General features: G+C 41.9%; 2 protein-coding genes across 2 annotated transcripts in view; one reads left to right on the top strand and one right to left on the bottom strand.

Moving 5' to 3' along the window:
- LOC123093936 (cysteine-rich receptor-like protein kinase 6) overlaps positions 1 to 7,438 on the top strand; it is a 14,599-nt gene extending 7,161 nt beyond the window's left edge. The window contains exons 3-9 of the mRNA XM_044515997.1: positions 427 to 503; positions 3,132 to 3,291; positions 3,397 to 3,667; positions 3,853 to 4,075; positions 4,169 to 4,292; positions 6,525 to 6,740; positions 6,859 to 7,438. Of these exons, the coding sequence (XP_044371932.1) occupies positions 427 to 503; positions 3,132 to 3,291; positions 3,397 to 3,667; positions 3,853 to 4,075; positions 4,169 to 4,292; positions 6,525 to 6,740; positions 6,859 to 7,242 (1,455 nt within the window). The 3' untranslated portion in view covers positions 7,243 to 7,438. The remainder of the gene's footprint in view (positions 1 to 426; positions 504 to 3,131; positions 3,292 to 3,396; positions 3,668 to 3,852; positions 4,076 to 4,168; positions 4,293 to 6,524; positions 6,741 to 6,858) is intronic.
- Positions 7,439 to 11,834: 4,396 nt separating this feature from the next.
- Positions 11,835 to 17,100, bottom strand: part of LOC123093935 (aspartic proteinase Asp1) — a gene marked incomplete in the record, with an annotated part of 8,138 nt that continues 2,872 nt past the window's right edge. Inside the window, 8 exon segments of the mRNA XM_044515996.1 lie at positions 11,835 to 12,048; positions 12,159 to 12,240; positions 12,324 to 12,518; positions 12,626 to 12,767; positions 12,896 to 13,126; positions 13,213 to 13,442; positions 13,598 to 13,724; positions 13,809 to 17,100. Coding sequence (XP_044371931.1) covers positions 12,005 to 12,048; positions 12,159 to 12,240; positions 12,324 to 12,518; positions 12,626 to 12,767; positions 12,896 to 13,126; positions 13,213 to 13,442; positions 13,598 to 13,724; positions 13,809 to 13,915 — 1,158 coding nt within the window.

The following is a 17,100-nucleotide window of genomic DNA, read 5'->3' as shown; positions in this document are numbered from 1 at the left end:
CGAAAGGACGCTTGCCAAGATCAATAATCAATATTGGTCTCTATCAAAGTTTCACATCACCACATATTGTTTTATAATGAATAGTCCCCTTTGGTTTTCCTGACATTACATGTTTTCCCTGTTTCTATATGCCATAGAGTGGTTTTAATAATATGAAATAGGAAAATTCTTAGGCTGCTCACACTAGGGAGTATCATGGCACTAGTATCATAGGTTAGTATCTTAGTTGACCTCATTTATTATTTTGCATGACATGTAGTAGCACAATTATGATACAATATCAAAATATGATACTTGCATCTTCTATTTCCGTAATTAATACTAGGCCATGTCATGAATATGCTTAGTTGGCATTTGCTTGGGTTTGCATGATACTACCTATGATATCCTCACTATGGAGATCTTACTCCATAAAAATTAATGCAGGAGGACTGGGACTCTAAAGTTAATTGGGAGCCTCAATATGAGAAGGAGAGGAAATCCGATGCAACAAAATCTATCAGGTAACAATTACTGAATAGACCGTTCGAATCTCCTTTTCTGGCTTGTTTCTTCAATTTCCATCTTGAAGTTTTGTGAACAAGGAAAATAGGAGTCAAACGGTCTTAAAAGATTAAAACCAAGAGACTCATGAGTCAGAAATGACCATCTTCTATTTTACATTAGGTTTTTCTCTTTAGCCTGTTGATCAGGGTCTGTTGGGTGCTTTGAGGAGGAAAGAACACTGTTGTGTAGAATCCACCCGTTGGATACTGATCCAACAACTCCAGCATTGGTCCTTAAAACAGAGCTCCCAAAGGTCAAATGGTGTTTTTGCAATTTCTAAACCGATATAATACTACTGGGAAACATGGTAGAAAACAAAAAAATCACCCTACAATCAGCCAGGAACACTATGAAGATGCTATAGACGGTTTGGATCATATCATTACTAACTCCGAGTTGCAAGGGAAGAAGACGAGTCGTTTTAGATCATACTTGGAGTCCCTCAAACTATAGACGAATGATCCCGCGAACCGCCCAGGAACAGTCCCTCGAACGGAAGACCAAAAGCACGACCTCTCTACGAGTTGCAAGCGTACGGTCTTCACGATCCGACAGCCCTTCGCCATCCAGAGCTAATCGTTGCTGGAGAATTAGAGGGAAGAGATTAGAACCACAATGTGTTTCTAATTAAAAGGATTAGAGGATCTAGGTCTATCTTTAATTGATCAACTAGGACCAACTAGAACTAGAGAACTAGATGAGTCTCCAAAACTTGTGTATTCAAAAGGTGCCAATACCTATAGTATATATAGGTTGGAGGGGGAGAGGGGGCGCCACACAAGGGGGAGGATTCCTCCCCCTTGCACCGGCCCTAGGGGGAGGAGGAATCCTGCCCCCACTACAATTCGGCCTCCCCAACTGGAAAGGGGCCCTTGTGGCCCAATTCTCCTTTCACCTCTTGGACTTTTAGGACCCGTTGATATTGAATTAAATATAAAAGCCTCCTAAAATTACTAGAGCCTTTTATTATTGATTTAACATCATCGGAAATATTTTCCACCTATATATTATTTATCAGAAATACCCGGCATTGCCTGATAAGGGCAGAGCCCGTGGCTTGGTGCTGCCCAGTTGCGACGGCCGTGTGGGCGGCGTGGTAGCCGGGGTGTGGCGTTCGGTGGTGGTGATTGGTGGCCGGGGTAAAAACCTGCTCTATCTTTGGACGGACCGGCGGCGGCGAAGCCTGTTCCCTTCTTAAAGGCGTCGTTGCAGCTCTCATTGCCCGTCGTGTTGCTCCAGGGGAAACTCTGATCCTCGGATCGGGCGGTGGCGGCGCTCCGGTGTAGTCCCCTTCTTGAAGGCGCCGCCTTGGAGCCCACGGTTCGTCATATGCGCTTCACCTTTTCACGTAGTGCTAGGGATGGTGTTGCCGCGCTCAGCGCCTATGTGTCATGCCTTGGGTGTGTGTGTGTGTGTGTGTGTGTGTGTGTCTGTTGTGGGGTGTGCGTTTGTACCGGGTGTTGTTGATCTTTGCTTTATATATAAAGCGGGGCGAAAGCCTTTTTCGGCAAACTCTGAAACCCTTCCGGTGACCTTGGAACGCTTCCAGTTCCTCCCGTAACTATATCGAATATTAGTGAAACTATTTCACAAATATATTCTAATTATTCACGTCCTACTAAGACACAAAAGATTGTGGTTATCTTAAGCTTGTACCCCTTGGTCGTGTGGGCGGCAAGGGGTTTAGCGTCGGGTATCCCCTGCTTGTGATGGTGTGGATGAGAGCTCAAGCGAAACATCTATGCTTTGGCACCGGCAGCGACGAGGCACGTGGGTGCCGCTTTACTCTTGAGGATGTTATTGTGGGTCCATCCCTAGCTAGGGCTCTAGGTGAAAACATTGGTATATTCAGACTCAGAAAAAGTGTTGCTTTACATCTTGGCCCTCTTGGGGGCGTTGTCATGGAGCTCGGGCGCCAACGTCGGATCTTGACGTTGGATTCTGGCCATCATGAGCTATCATCCGACGGCATTTACATGTCATATTCTTTTATTGGGGCGGTTTCTCTTGTCTGTTTATGCGGTCTGCTTCATATGAGGGTTTCTTGACTATCTTATATCGTTCGAGCATGTATTGTGTTTATTGCATTATATATAAAGCAAGGCGGAAGCCTATTTGAGAAATAGGTAAATGGAAGAGACAAGGCCAGATCCAGGGCGGCGAGCGGTTTCGGCTGTTGGAAGTCTGCCGACAAGGTCAGCAAAGAGGAAGGGAAGGAGGCGGGGTGGAGCGGGAGAGGTAAAATCTCTCCTGCGTAGCCATTCTGTTTTTGGGTGCCTCGTAGTTCACCCATGGGAGAAGGCCCGAGGGAATTTTGGGTGCCCCCTATTTTAGGGGTGCTAGTAGGGTCCCAACCAAACAAATTATGTTTACTTCCTTTTTTGAGAAATTCAAATTATGTTTACTTCTAGTACCCAAATACTCTTCTTGGCTCTTTTTAGTGGCTCTGCTAGAGATACTCTTAGGTTGTTGCTCAAATATCCATGTATTCACTTCTTGGGTATGACAAACTTCTTCAGATTTCTATCAACTCCTCTGATTACACTTTATTTTTCTTGTACTATGTTTCATATATGTTTTGTTAGGATGGACGCAAGAAATATGGCACCTAATGTACTGGATGGCATAATACTTGATGAAACCGCGGGGCCGATAAGTATACCGCTGGCAATTCTACAACAGATAACAGATAATTTTAACGATAGCCTAAAAATCGGTCAAGGTGGTTTCGGAGTCGTGTATAAGGTAAGATTACATTTATGAAACAACTATCCTATTATTTTTTGGCTTCAGATTAAACCTTATCTGAAAGCTCAAAGGCCGCGTGCTAACAGAACATGTCTAAAACAGGGTTTTATTCAAAGTGGGTGTGTTGCTGTCAAGAAGCTTTTGAACAGCCACACAATCAAAGATGGGCCATTTTATCGTGAGACGAGTATTCTGATGAGTGTCAACCATCCAAATATAGTGCGCTTTTTGGGATACTGCTCTAACACAGAGAATACAGCGGTTAAATTGGATGGACCAGGAATACGTGAGAAGTACATTTATGCCGAGAATAGAGAAAGATTGCTATGTTTCGAGTATATCAGTAAAGGAGGTCTTGACAAGCATGTCACTGGTACAACAATGTGGCATACGATGCACCCTTTTTTTTCTGTTTACCTATTTCCCATGCAACCTCCTCTTTCCACAAGAAACATATTCAACGAACAGAAATGTTCTACCCAGTTTAACGTATGTATAAATCAAAGATGAACGTTTTCTGTATTCTTCCCTAATACTGCTTCTTTTCTACGTCTGCAGATGAATTAAGGGGACTTGAATGGCATACACGCTACCGAATTATTAAAGGGATTTGTGAAGGTTTGCGGTACCTACACAAGGAAAAGAATATTATTCATATGGATCTTAAACCAGCCAATATACTGCTGGATGATCTTCTTATACCAAAAATTACTGATTTTGGTATCTCCAAACAACTTGAGGAAAAATCACATGCTATTACTATGGCACGTTTTGGGTCAATGTAAGTTGTGCATCTAGTGAATCATGACTTTTACCTTAGAGCCAATGTATTATTTCCTCTTGTAATGCATCAAACTATTATATCTTAATGCAGGGGATATTGCGCTCCTGAATACTTATACCATGGCATAGTGTCATTCAAAGGAGACATATTTAGTTTGGGAACTATAATTATGGATCTCGTGAGTGGGCGTAAGGAAAAGCCTAACATAAAAAATGTAAGTATGTCTACACTAAAATCGAGCGGTAGACCATTAAGGGTTAGTTTGTTGTTACTTAATCATGATATGATATGCTTATTTCATAATCTGTTGCGGTAAACTGTAGAAAAGCTGATAGTATGTTGGAAATAGAAACAATGCCCACAACTACAGGAAAATAATGTCGGTACATGTATGTTTTTGAAACTATATATCTGTCATTTGGTGACAATTTGTTATCTATATTATTATTGCTGTTGCATGCCAATCACAATTTTGAACCAGATTACATCTAAGTGCAAATCCCAACTATAAAAAGAATAAAAGCGGATTGGGCAAACAAGATTATTATAGCATGATAAACTTCTCAGTTAATCTAGTAAAAAATCACGGATACATCTATGCATGTCTGACGGTAAAACATAACAGTGCAGCTGGAAAACATAGTACTTGGCTCCTTTCTTCTAGCGTCCACCATGAGAGAATTTCAATAAAAACTTGTAGAAAATTTTCCACCTTCATGGTTCACACCTATGGTGCTCATTAGTACATATATACATTTAAAAAGTACAAGAAAATCATGATACTAGTAGATGTCAAGTAGAGTATACTTATAAATACAGTGAAGGGAAAGTATGCACATTGTTTGTACAAAAAGAAGGTTAAGAACATGTTCTGTGTTACAAACTTGATAACTCTTATTTTTTTTATGTATGTACAATCATGTTTTTAATTACCGAAAGTCCACAAGTCTATGTAATTAGTTCCACAAAAATGATTGTAAAGTTTACATGTACCAAAACTCTTTTCTTTAACGGAGGGTCACCTCTGGCTTCTGCATCAGAATGATGCATGCAGCCATATTGTGAAAAATAAGGTCCAAAGAGGTCTGGGATCCGGTACAAGCTCACGGGAAAAGCCAACATAAATTGAAAATAAAAGTTGCCACAACCGGCGATAACAGATCAAGATGACTAAACACCTAGCTGCTTATTATTGGACCGACTTCCATAGCGGTTGTAAGTATCCCGTGCTACCCTCTCCCAACAGTTGCACCCAATAGTCATAAGCTCCTTGGCTCCTACATGACTGAGTGACAACCATGTACGGATCCAAGCAGTAACTTTGTATATAACCTGCAAAAAGAATTATAAGAGTTCGTCTGTTAAAAATCATGTCATTTCTGCAGTTCCATATAGGCCAAAGTAATGCGCATACTCCTATTCAAATATGTCCCACGGTACTTGGCTCCACCCAATTAATCCACGTCCCAAATAACGTATTAATACTATTTGGTGGACTAACATAAAGGCTACATGAATCATACGCCGTAAGAGTTTGGCCAGAGGACATTTGAGAAAGAGGTGTTGAATAATTTCATTTTGATCACAAAAGCAACATCGTTTACTACCCTCCCATCTTCGCTTTGCCAAGTTATCCTTAGTCAGAATCACTTTGTTGTGCACAAACCACATGAAGATTTTGATTCTTAATGGTACTTTAATCTTCTAATTATGCATTGATTTCGGAATAGGACCAGAGTCAATCATAGGCTTCACGGAGAATATCCCATTTGCGGATAATTTTCAGTGAATTGTATTTGACTCATCAGAGAGGTGAACGTCCATCAACCTCTGGACAAGAGATGCAACCAACTGTCCCATCGGTCTCTTACTAGGGACCTCCTGAACTGGATATTTACAGGGACAGAATGTAATATTATAGCAATATAAGTGTCCTTACGTTGTACAATATAAGTGTCCCCTAACCATGTATCTTCTCAGAATCTAGTTGAGTTACCACAACTCAAATGGGTGTAAATCATACTAAGAAGAAAATAATATTGCCCACATACAGAAAGAGATTAATATCACCCTACGAACGAAACTATACCTTAGCTCATTTACTCCCTCCGACTTTTTTTGACACAGTCATAGTGTAAAAAACGTCTTACATGAAGTTACAGAGGTAGCACCTTTTTATCGTACAATGGTCAAATCGGTCGTTTCAGTTTGGTTAAAGAGTTTTGGTCTATGCGGTTACAAATGGACCAAATAGGCCCCTTGACCTTGAGTTTGCAAATGTGCGAGTAAAAAAAATATCTCGTCAGAATTTTGTTCATGTCTGAGTGTACATTTGGTACTGAAGATCAGCCGGTGCTGTTTGTGTGCTCGCGGAAGGTATTCAAATTGCATACTACATGGACTCGACATTTTAGCAATGTTTCAGCTCACCTCTGTGAAATGGCAGATACTTAGAAGATGGAGGTACAGGTGGAATAAATCAGGCAAGTATCCACCACTGGGATCAGAGCAAGTAACCAAATGCATTGAAATTGCTGCACTCTGCATGTCATACGACGTGAAAAAGAGACCTGATATATTGGATGTAATCAGTTCTCTTAATGAAATGGAAACTACGACTGAGCATATCGGGCAGGCTGGTGAATCGTCAGTTGGCCAGGTGGTAAGCTCGTATATTTCCAAATCTACAATTTTCCCGGTAGCTTACTATACAAGTATACTCTTTTTTTCACAACTACGTACTAGAAATATAAGTATGAGCGTCGAATGTTTCCATGCAGACAAGCCCTTACGACTGGGAGCTGCTTGGTATTGACCCGCTCGAGCTGCATTTTCCCTTCGAGATAAACAAGCACATATCGTGTTCACTTGAGCTAAGCAACGCGAGAGAAGACTGCGTCGCCTTCCACATCGAACCGCCAAGCACACGGCACTACCGGATAGAGCCCAACAGAGGCATTGTACCACCTCAATCCAGGACAAATGTCATAGTAACATTGGAAGCACAGGAGAAGGCGCCACATGATATGCGTTGCCAGGATGAGTTCGTCGTGAGGTGCACCATTGTGAACGAGGGTCTCACGCCTGAGAATGTCAGCCAAGACATGTTCGATGAAAAGTCGACAGGCCTGGTCGATGAGGCGACTTTGACGGTTGCCTTTTGAAATGCCACTGAAGAAGCTCTCCTGGAAGCGTGTAGTGTGCCCAGAAGTTGTACACTGCTCTCAGTTTCGAATTAATTCAAGTTCTGTCTTTACCGAATACAAGTAGAATAAATGTTATTTAGTAGCACAAAAACCGGTTGCACATTTGGAAAATGTGCAATTTGTCTATATTAAAAGTATAACATTCCTAACAAAAGTTGAAGAAACGAATGTCTAACTATAACTTCCAAAATCAAATGAACCAGTTGCTGTCCATGGGTAGTACATCTTCAGTTTTCTCCGGAATGTGCAACTGTCGTATATTAGAAGCGCCACAGAGCACACAGAGTTTGGAGACCCATAGTACAAATAAAAGAATGAACTAAACAGAGTTGCAGCTGCAAAAAGAAAAGGGCGGGGGGAGGCAAAAGGTTACCATTCCCGAAAGTAATCCTTACAACCTGAAAATATGGCAGAAAAAAATAGTACTACAAAATCCTTACAACCTGAATATGGCAGAAAAAATAGTAGTACAAGAAAAAGCATACACATGATCAAAAGGTCCATCCTAGACCTCCAGAGTAATCCTTACTATTATAGTATATGTGGATTGCACTAGACCTTTTCATCAGTTCGGACTTTTTTTTTGACGAAAAGGCAGGGCCACTGCTTTTCATTGCGAGTAGGAGAAATAAACAGTTACAAAAGAAAGATTAGAGAAGGGGGGAATGAGTTTAGAGATACAACAGAAATATATCAGGATCCAAGATCTTGAGTTGCTAATGCATGAAGCTTAACACTTAGGTAAATGTTTGTGGCCGGGGCGTCGGCCGAACAGTGCGCCGGTCTACCACGCGCACGCCGCATGGACGCCACATCACGCGTATGGCCCACACTTCTGCTTCCCTCGTCCTTATCCCCTGGGCTTCTTATCTCTTCACCGAACAACACATTCATTTTTTTTCTCTCTCGTACATAGCTACATCCATTGATTCCCCATTGACTCCTCATTGACGGCCACGCCTCTCTTTCCAATCAGTGGTCCTGCTACTCCGGCGAGCTCCCCGGCCGCCAAAATCCTACCTCCATGGCGAGCTCCTCCAGTCCCCCTCCCCCTAATCAGTCTCTTCTCTAGCTGCGAGCAACGGCGCGGCGTGTTTTTGCTGGAACTAGGGGATGATGATGATGCAATCGGCGCACGGCCGTGCTGGAGTTGGCGCACGGCCGGCGATGTGGCTACGGATGTTGCAAGCCCAAGCACTGTGTTGGAGCATCGGCGACGATGTGCTACAGAGAGAGATGCTGGATCCGACCATGGTCGGACCTGCAAGTACTAGCGTTTTTGCAACCTAGGCGGCACCAGTGCTACATTGGCGATTTTTGCTGGAACCAGTGAGGGATTTTGCTGCATCCTGCATCTGTTTTTGCTGGAAACTTGCCTCCATTTCTATTTTTGCTACCATCGGTTTTGTGTTTTTGCTGGAACCGGCATATTATTTAGCTGGAAATAGCTTGGTTTTTTGCTACAATCGACCTTGGAGCTTTTCCCTGCTAAATTTGTTTTTGCTGGAACCGGCACATATTTTTGCTAGAAGTTGGTTTCTTTATGCTACAATCACTGGAGCTTTTTTTCTACTTAACTTGTTTTGCTGGAACTAGAGCTTTTTTTTGCTGGAACCTAATAATATTTTTGCTTCAACCGACCGCTCAAGGATTTTGTTTGTTCTTCAGAATTTTCTTGTTGGACAGCAAAATGCAAGCTAACGGCCACGGCGAGCCGGAGACGGTGACGTCGGGGGCATGCTGGAACCAGGGCGAACCGCGAGCTGGAACGAGCCAGGGGGCGTTCGAGTTGCATCCTTCGTTGAGCGCGCGCTGGGGGCCCACTGGCGGCCATGATGCAATCCCGACGGCCACGGGCGGGGACGCGTCGGAGCTCGTCGGCGACGGCCCTGACGGCGACATGTCAGGGGGAGGGGACGGGGGCGATGCTCTGTGTGCGGGAGCGTGAGGAACAAGGAAAGAAGACGACTATAGGGGGCGTCAGATCTGACGGATGTAAATGGATGAATCGGATAGATGCGCTGCGACCGGCCCAAATTTGGACCGGTGCGCCGGCGCCTATCACTGGCCTAACACTTACCACGTGGCCTGTTCTGGTAGTGTAATCCCAACTTTGCCGAGTACACGTATAGGCATCTTGGCAAACCTTCGTCGTTCTGGCTTGCCTGGACACGGGATTACGGAGAGGTCACACTCGGCAAAATCAGCACTCGGTAAAGATTTCAATTGCCGAGATGAGACCCGTGAATCTCGGCAAAAATATTTAGAGAAAAGTATACTTTTCGTCTCTTGACTCTCGGTAAAGTCTAGATTTAGTCTCTCAACTTCGAAACCGGGCAACTTGCACCCTCCAACTAACGAAACCGGACAAGGTTCATCCCTGGTCTCGATTTTGACCGGTTTTGGTGTTGACTGACCCCGGTTTTGACCGGTGCTGAGTCAAATTCGCGTAATTTTTTCATATCCGTGAACTTTTTGAAATTCACGTACTCTTTTCAAATCCACATAGTTTTTTCAAGATCGCGCAATTGTTTCAAAAATAAATATATCTTTTTCAAATCCGTGAACTATTTTGAAATTTGTGTACCTTTTTCAAATCCATGATTTTTTAATTTGCCTACTTTCTTCAAATCAGTGTATTTTTTTCAAGTTCGTGTAATTTTTATCAACATGTATTTTTTTTCAAATCCATGAACTGTTTTTGAAATTCACGTACTTGTTTCAAATCCGCGTACTTTTAAAAGTTCGTGTATTTTTTCCAAATCCGTGTTCCTTTTCCAATCCATGAACTTTGTTTGAAATTCACATACTTGTTTCAGGTTGACATAATTTTTCAAAATCCACACATTTGTTTTCTAATTTGCATAAAGGATATTCAAATCCGTGTACGTTTTCAAGTTCGCATAAAACTTTCAAATCCAAAATGTGTACGTGAATATGAATAAGTACGTCAATTCTAAAAATTACATGAATTTAAAAAAATAAACACATGAACTTTAAAGAAGTACGCTGACTTAAAAAAAAGTACGTGAACTTGAAAAAAGTACGTAGATTTGGAAAAAGTAGACAAATTCTAAAAAAGTTCACGTATTTGAAAAAAGTACCCGAGAATTTGAAAACATTAAGCGGACTTGGAAAAGGTATGCGAATTTGAGTCGGCACGATCAAAACCGGGTTGGGACAGCACCAAAACCGGTCAAAACCGTGACCAGGGATGAATCTTGGCCGGTTTCAATAGTTAAGGGCGCAAGTTGTCCGGTTTTGAAGTTGAGGGACCAAATCTAGACTTCGCCAAAAATTGAGGGATGAAAAAAAATACTTTTCTCAATATTTTATGCCACGTGCCTCGCTCCTGGGCTTCCAAGTTCGCTGAGTCCCCAACCTTGGCTCTCAGCAAACTATTCTGCCATGTGGCAGCCGTTGTCTCCGTCCGGCCCGTCAAGTCCTTTTTTTTATGAGGAGTCCCCCATTTAGTGCTCGGCACACACTTTGTTAGGTCCCCGACACTTGGTGCTCGGCACACACTTTGCTGAGTCCCCGACGCCTTGTGCTCGGCAAAGTCAGCTTTGCCGATAGGGTTCAGGCCGAGTACCCTTAGCCGAGAACTATACTCGGCAAACTCTATGCCGAGTGTGAAACGGCTTTCACCGAGTTTTTACAGTACTCGGAAAAAGTTGAAATTCCAATAGTGTCATGTAGTTCTAAAGTGTGAACTGATCCAAGCAATAACAGCGTATATATGAGATGGAATTGACTGAAATCACAAACAACACACAATAAACAGTCGACTGGTGGCAAAAAAAAGAGAGTCGGTAAGCACAAGAAAAATGGCATAATATTAGGGTTATCAAATTTGTACAGAATGCATATCTACAACCCTAATTTTCTACTGTTGGTCATTTTATTTTTCCTGAGAGAAGATCAACGAACCTTTTCTCACTCTCTCCTTATTCCTCTAGTTTCCTGTGCTTATTTCTGTATGAACAATTCGAAGATTTCACAAATTCTTGACAAAGAACAAGATAATAAGAAGCCTCAAAAGAAAAACCCTTCTCCGCATGTGTTCTTATGCGTGCTCACTGCTCAGGTATTCAGTTCCAGCTGTGCTTCAACAGAAATGCTATACTTACGGGATCCCCTACGGACTGCTGCTTACGGACGCCTTTGCCACCAATAACTGCTCCCCTTGATTTTTTAACCGAAAATCCTAGACACACGGGCAGTTTACAAAGTATTACGGGCTGTTTTCAAAACAAATCTTCTCTCCCCCCTGATTTTCAGGGGGTGGGCCCCTCACTTTATTTCTATCCAATCAAAACCATCCAAGTAAGCCACTCCGTAATCCCCAAATCCCCAAACATAGTTTGACAACTCAATACGTAACATCAATCCTGTAAGGATCTATCTGTAGGTGTAGCATTGTTCGTGCTTCAATAGCTCTGTAATATATTTCTGTAGTGTGTTATATTCTTCCTAAAAATTAGTGTGCTTCTTGGTAATATCTTGCGAAGATCGTAAATACACACACATATATAGAAGGTACACATTCATCAGTATGCCAACATTTTATTCATTATAAGCGGGGGCATATCACACAGCCTTCCTAACAACATAGTATATACGAGAGCACTCATTTGTTCTCGTTAAGATTTTTGTCTATGTCGATCTGAACATTGTTCAGAGACGCGAATCGATGACGGATTCAAGCTCGTGCGCCTTGTCACACTGTGCACTGTATCACAAACAGATCCTGCATCGTAACAGCTGCAGAACAGAGAATCAAAATAAATGTCTTCTATAAACAGGCAAGGTTTACTAGTTTCAACTTTCAAGAGCCCGGACAATCTGCATCTGAATCTGAGTTCCATATATACCTCCGATCAAGATAAAGTTCAGTTCCTTCATAACAGGATCCGACGAGGCGTCGAGGATAGCCAGGCACGTTTTCTCGTCTTCCTGCCATGCCAACAAACATACACAAGACATGTTTGCCATTAATTGTCCAGTGATGCTTATCGGTCGGGTTATCGAATGTTCACCTTCACGATGAGGTAGTTTTGAGGAGGGATGTCCAGGTAGCTGGTGCCGTGGGCGTGGGTAATTTTTAGTGACAGTGCCTTGAATTGGTTCTTCACATCATTGACAGATCTGAATGGCTTTTTCCCTTTCCAGCATAGAGGCAGAGCGCGACCCTTCACCTCTACAAGTGATGATTCACTGAGAGTGCCTCTGACCTGAAAGGCTCAAATCCCATGAGTACCATTTTATTTTATTTATGATCTCTGTTCAAAATTATGGGCATCAGAAATTCAGAATGCACTGTGGTTCGAAATTTACCTACCTTTGAAACAAGTTCATTGTATATCTGGGCAGGCACCAAGGTGTAGGTGGTACCACTGTCAAATACAGCCTCAAATGTTGGATTCCCTCTTATCGGCTGTTTGTCAATGAACAGCTCTGCTAGGCCAGGTGAGTAGTAAAACCTGGGGTAAAATGTTTGGAACCAAATGAAAAGTAAAAAATCAATAATGATACTCTTCTCTGACTATGCATGTTAGAACCAAAAAAAAAAAACTAAAAGCAAAAGCCATGATCACAAGGAAATTCTTACAAGGATTCTCTCATGGGTGCCCAGGTTACGCCGCGGGAAGGCGGATTGAAGTCCCCGACGTAGAGGACACCCTTTCCTTTGCTGCTGAGGCAATGTACAATGACGTTCTCTGTTATCATCTTTAGCCCCTTGAGTTGCGCGGCAAAGCCTGCCTTTCCCCTCCCGAGTCCAAGGATGCCATCTACCGACGAGGGTGGTGCGTCTGCTGCTTCCTCCTGATTGTATCCACATCTGTACAAAATGAAAGTGACCATGCATCATCAACATCCAAATACAGTTGGGAACATGTGACACTAATATTTCAGTTAGCGCCGTACCCGAAAGCGATGTTTTTCTTGTCTTTCCCAGTGACAGAAATGATGTCAGTGGCAAGGTCACCTTCTGACTTCCCGGTGACATACTGAATCTCGTAGTGGCATCGATGTGGATCTTTCCTGGAGCAGTCAGGGATCCCAGGCACGTCTCTGCGCATCGCAGCACATAGCGGGCCACCACATTGCACCTTCAACTTGTCAGCTGCTGGCTTGTAATATGGGTGTGGTGGCCTCTGTGGTAAAACGAAACATATATCAAAGCAAAGATCGATCATACCAAACATTTTTCAGAAGTATCGTTGGAATGAACATGCGGCATCAAACACAAAGTATTACAAATTGAACGGCAATATGTGGTATTGCGGAACCGAGTGTTGTTAGCTGTTACCGGGTGGCAGCCCTTGCAGCCGTGGACCGGGTGGTGGCACTCCAGCCAGGTGAGGTTGCTGCCAGTGTCGACGTCCAGGAAGTAGGGCTTCGCAGGTTCACCGATGCTCAACGTAGCATAGAAGTGGCTGCAGAGGTACAGAAAAGGCGCGTCAAATATACGGAGAAAACCTCAAGACTGTGAAGGCCATGAAGGGTTGAGAGAAACATACCTAACAGGGTAGACATTGCCTCCGAGCGGGAACTTGATGGCGGAGGACGGCGCGATTGGGAGCAGGAGGAGGAGGAGACCGATGATCGGAGACGACATGGCAGCCATGGTGGGGGAAGAAGAGGCAGAGCTGTGGTTTGCACTCCTCTGCTGGAACTCTGTGTTCCTTTGGATGGTGCGAACAAGGTGGTGAGGTATTTATAGCCGCTGGCTGCCAAGCTTAGTTTCCTCCGCTGCTTTCTTTTTATTGTGCACTTTTTTGTGGGTTTTAATATTGACTTTCTTCTCAAATGATGTGTAATTAAGACTTAATGAAATTAAGGCCGACAAGAAAGATTTAGATAGCAAAAAATATATATTTGGATTTACATAATCGTATAACTCAATTGAGTTCGATGGGCAGTGATATAATTATACCAGCCAGCCATTTTATAGAATTCACACAAATAAATGACCAGTAAATAGTGATGCTCTGCTTGACACTCAGAGGTTACTGAGACTGTAGGGAAGATACATTTCAAATAAATCATGGCATGCCATATGATACATGACCATGACTAGCAAAATAATGAGGCATCACACACACACACACACACACACACACACACACACACACACACATATAGGGAAAATGCATCCTACCACATAGTGGTAGTTACCCCACATGTCTCATATACTACCATGTGATATTATATATATTACTTTATCATTCTAAATATGTTCATATATTATATCTAAGATATTTAAACGCAAATTACATGGAAAATTGCATATGAGCCCATAATTTTTGTTATATTTATGAAATACGTATATATTTGTACATAAAAAAGAGTATGCTTAAAATATGATACATACTACCTAAAAAGAAGTATATATACTACCTAAACATTGTTATATACTACATACTACACGTACATACTATCGATTTTGACAGATACTACATACAACATACCAAACGCAAGTGATGGTAACTACCACTGGTGGTAGATAAAATTTGTCCTATATATATATATATATATATATATATATATATATATATATATATATGCATACTATTTACTGCAGAAATTCTTTAATTGTGTGGGCATATGTGGTGTAGCTGAAGAGTAATGAGAACAGTGGTTCACTTCCAGTGAGATAACTGAATAACTTGCACTCTAATAATGTTTGCCCAGAATGTTAAGGGTAGAAAGGTTCCCATATCTGTCTTGATCATTCTTCAAGCGCACATTTCACGGTTGTGTTCACTACAAAAGGGATATGCATATTGCTAGCCAAATATGTACTAATGACTCATCTTGGAAACCACAGAAATATATAAGGAACATGGAGGCGGTTTCAATCTCCACTCCATCAAGCAACCATTATTTCGAAACTTAGAAGCAAGCATCATACTATGAAAAGGAAAAATATGATACATGAACTGACAACAAATACTGTTGCAACTCATGCCTATCAAAGCTAATGCTCAACATGTGCCAAGTGTAACTGCTCAGGTGTGTGCACAAAATTCTGTGCGCAGTGGGTTGCAGAGACACAAGAATTTCATCTTCATATAACTTTACTATATATGCAACATCAGTCAGTACTCAGCAATCAGAATTGGTTTTTAAGTTTCTCATATTTTAGAAGTATTAGCCCATATATAAAAGAATGCTATCTCGGTGTACTACTCACCGTCGAAACTAGAGTTATCCTGCCTACGTGAACGCATCTGATCAATAAAATATACAGTTGCATAAGGCCTACTCACAATGTTACCTATCTGATCCAGTGGAGCATTCAGTTCTGAGTCCAAATAAAGCATAACAATCAAAAGTCAGAATCAGTTACAAATTCCACGTGAGTATAATGCTAAAAAATTCTGAAGCAGCACTAGTCACACAATCTGACAACATTTTCCATAGAAGGAAATGAACTCTGAAAAATGGTCTGAAGTATAATAGCTCAACAATCTTTGGAGCTTGATCCTGTCAGGTTTCATTCAGTGTAACAAGGAAATATGTAGAGCTTGATTAAGCTTTGCATCCAATCGGTAGCAGCTTCCCATGCATGCATATGATTTCTTAATCACATTTCAGTGTTTCACCATGACCCAATATATTTTGACTATGGAAATTCGAAAATAAATTTATTTTGGTCTACTTGCTTTACATGATACACATGCAATGTAATGCATCTTCCAGATATGTGGATACTATTTACTGCAGAAATTCTTTAATTGTGTAAGCATATGTAACATGCATGAAGAGTAATGAGAACAGTGGCTCATTTCCAGTGAGATAACCGCAAAACTTATAATAATGTTTTCCCAAAATGTTAAGAGTAGAAAGGTTCCCGTTTCTGTCTTGGTCATTCTTCAAGCACACGTTTCACGGTTGTGTCCACAATGAAAGGATATGCATGTCACATAGCAAAATATGTACTAATGACTCATCCTGGAAACCACAGAAATAGATATGGAACATGGAGACGGTTTCAATCTCCACACCATCAAGCAACGATTATTTTGAAATTAGAAAAACGTGGAAGCAAGCGTCATGCTATGAAAAAGACAAGAACTGACAACTAACACTTTTGCAACTCACTATATAAACATCATCAGCCAGCAATCAGGATTGGTTTTACAGTTTCTCAGATTTGAGAAGTAATCCACATTAACAAGAATGCAATTTCAGCATACTACTCACTCTTGAAACTAGAGCCATCCTATCTATGTGAACGCATCTGAGCGGGGAAATATAGTTACAGAAGGCTAAGTCACAATGTTACCTGTCTGTGGAAGATTACAGTTCTGAGCTCACTACTAGATAAAGGACTGTTAGTGGCGCATCTATTTTTGCCATTAATGATGCACTATAGGTGCGCCACTAGTAACAAATACTAATGGCGCACCTCTGGTGCCCCATTAGTATTGCAGGTAATAGTGGCGCACCTTATAGTGCGCCATTACTATTGCTACAGGTGCCACTGGTAACTTTTTTTTATTTTTTTTTAATTTTGAAGGCGGGAAAATAGTAGTGGCGCACCGTCTAACCCTCACCGTGCGTCATTGCTATTTTTGAATTTTGAATTTGGATCTGGATCTAGATCTGGCTCATTTTTTTGGCTTGTTTTTTTGCTCTTTTTTTTTGCTTAAATTTTTTTCAAATTTCGTTCTTGACCTGGATCTCGTACGTTCTTTGTGCCGGGGGAGCTCCACATGTGGCCGGAAGTAGAGGAGGAGGGAGGAGAGACCGTGAGGAGGAGAGAAGGGAGGAGAGACCGTGAGGATCAGGAGAGGAGGGAGGAGG

The sequence above is a fragment of the Triticum aestivum genome, chromosome 4B (genome assembly GCF_018294505.1).
Source record: "Triticum aestivum cultivar Chinese Spring chromosome 4B, IWGSC CS RefSeq v2.1, whole genome shotgun sequence".
In the NCBI taxonomy this organism is placed as follows: Eukaryota; Viridiplantae; Streptophyta; class Magnoliopsida; order Poales; family Poaceae; genus Triticum; species Triticum aestivum.
The sequence above is the reverse complement of the archived record's forward strand: the minus strand, read 5'-3'. Positions and strand labels throughout refer to the sequence as shown.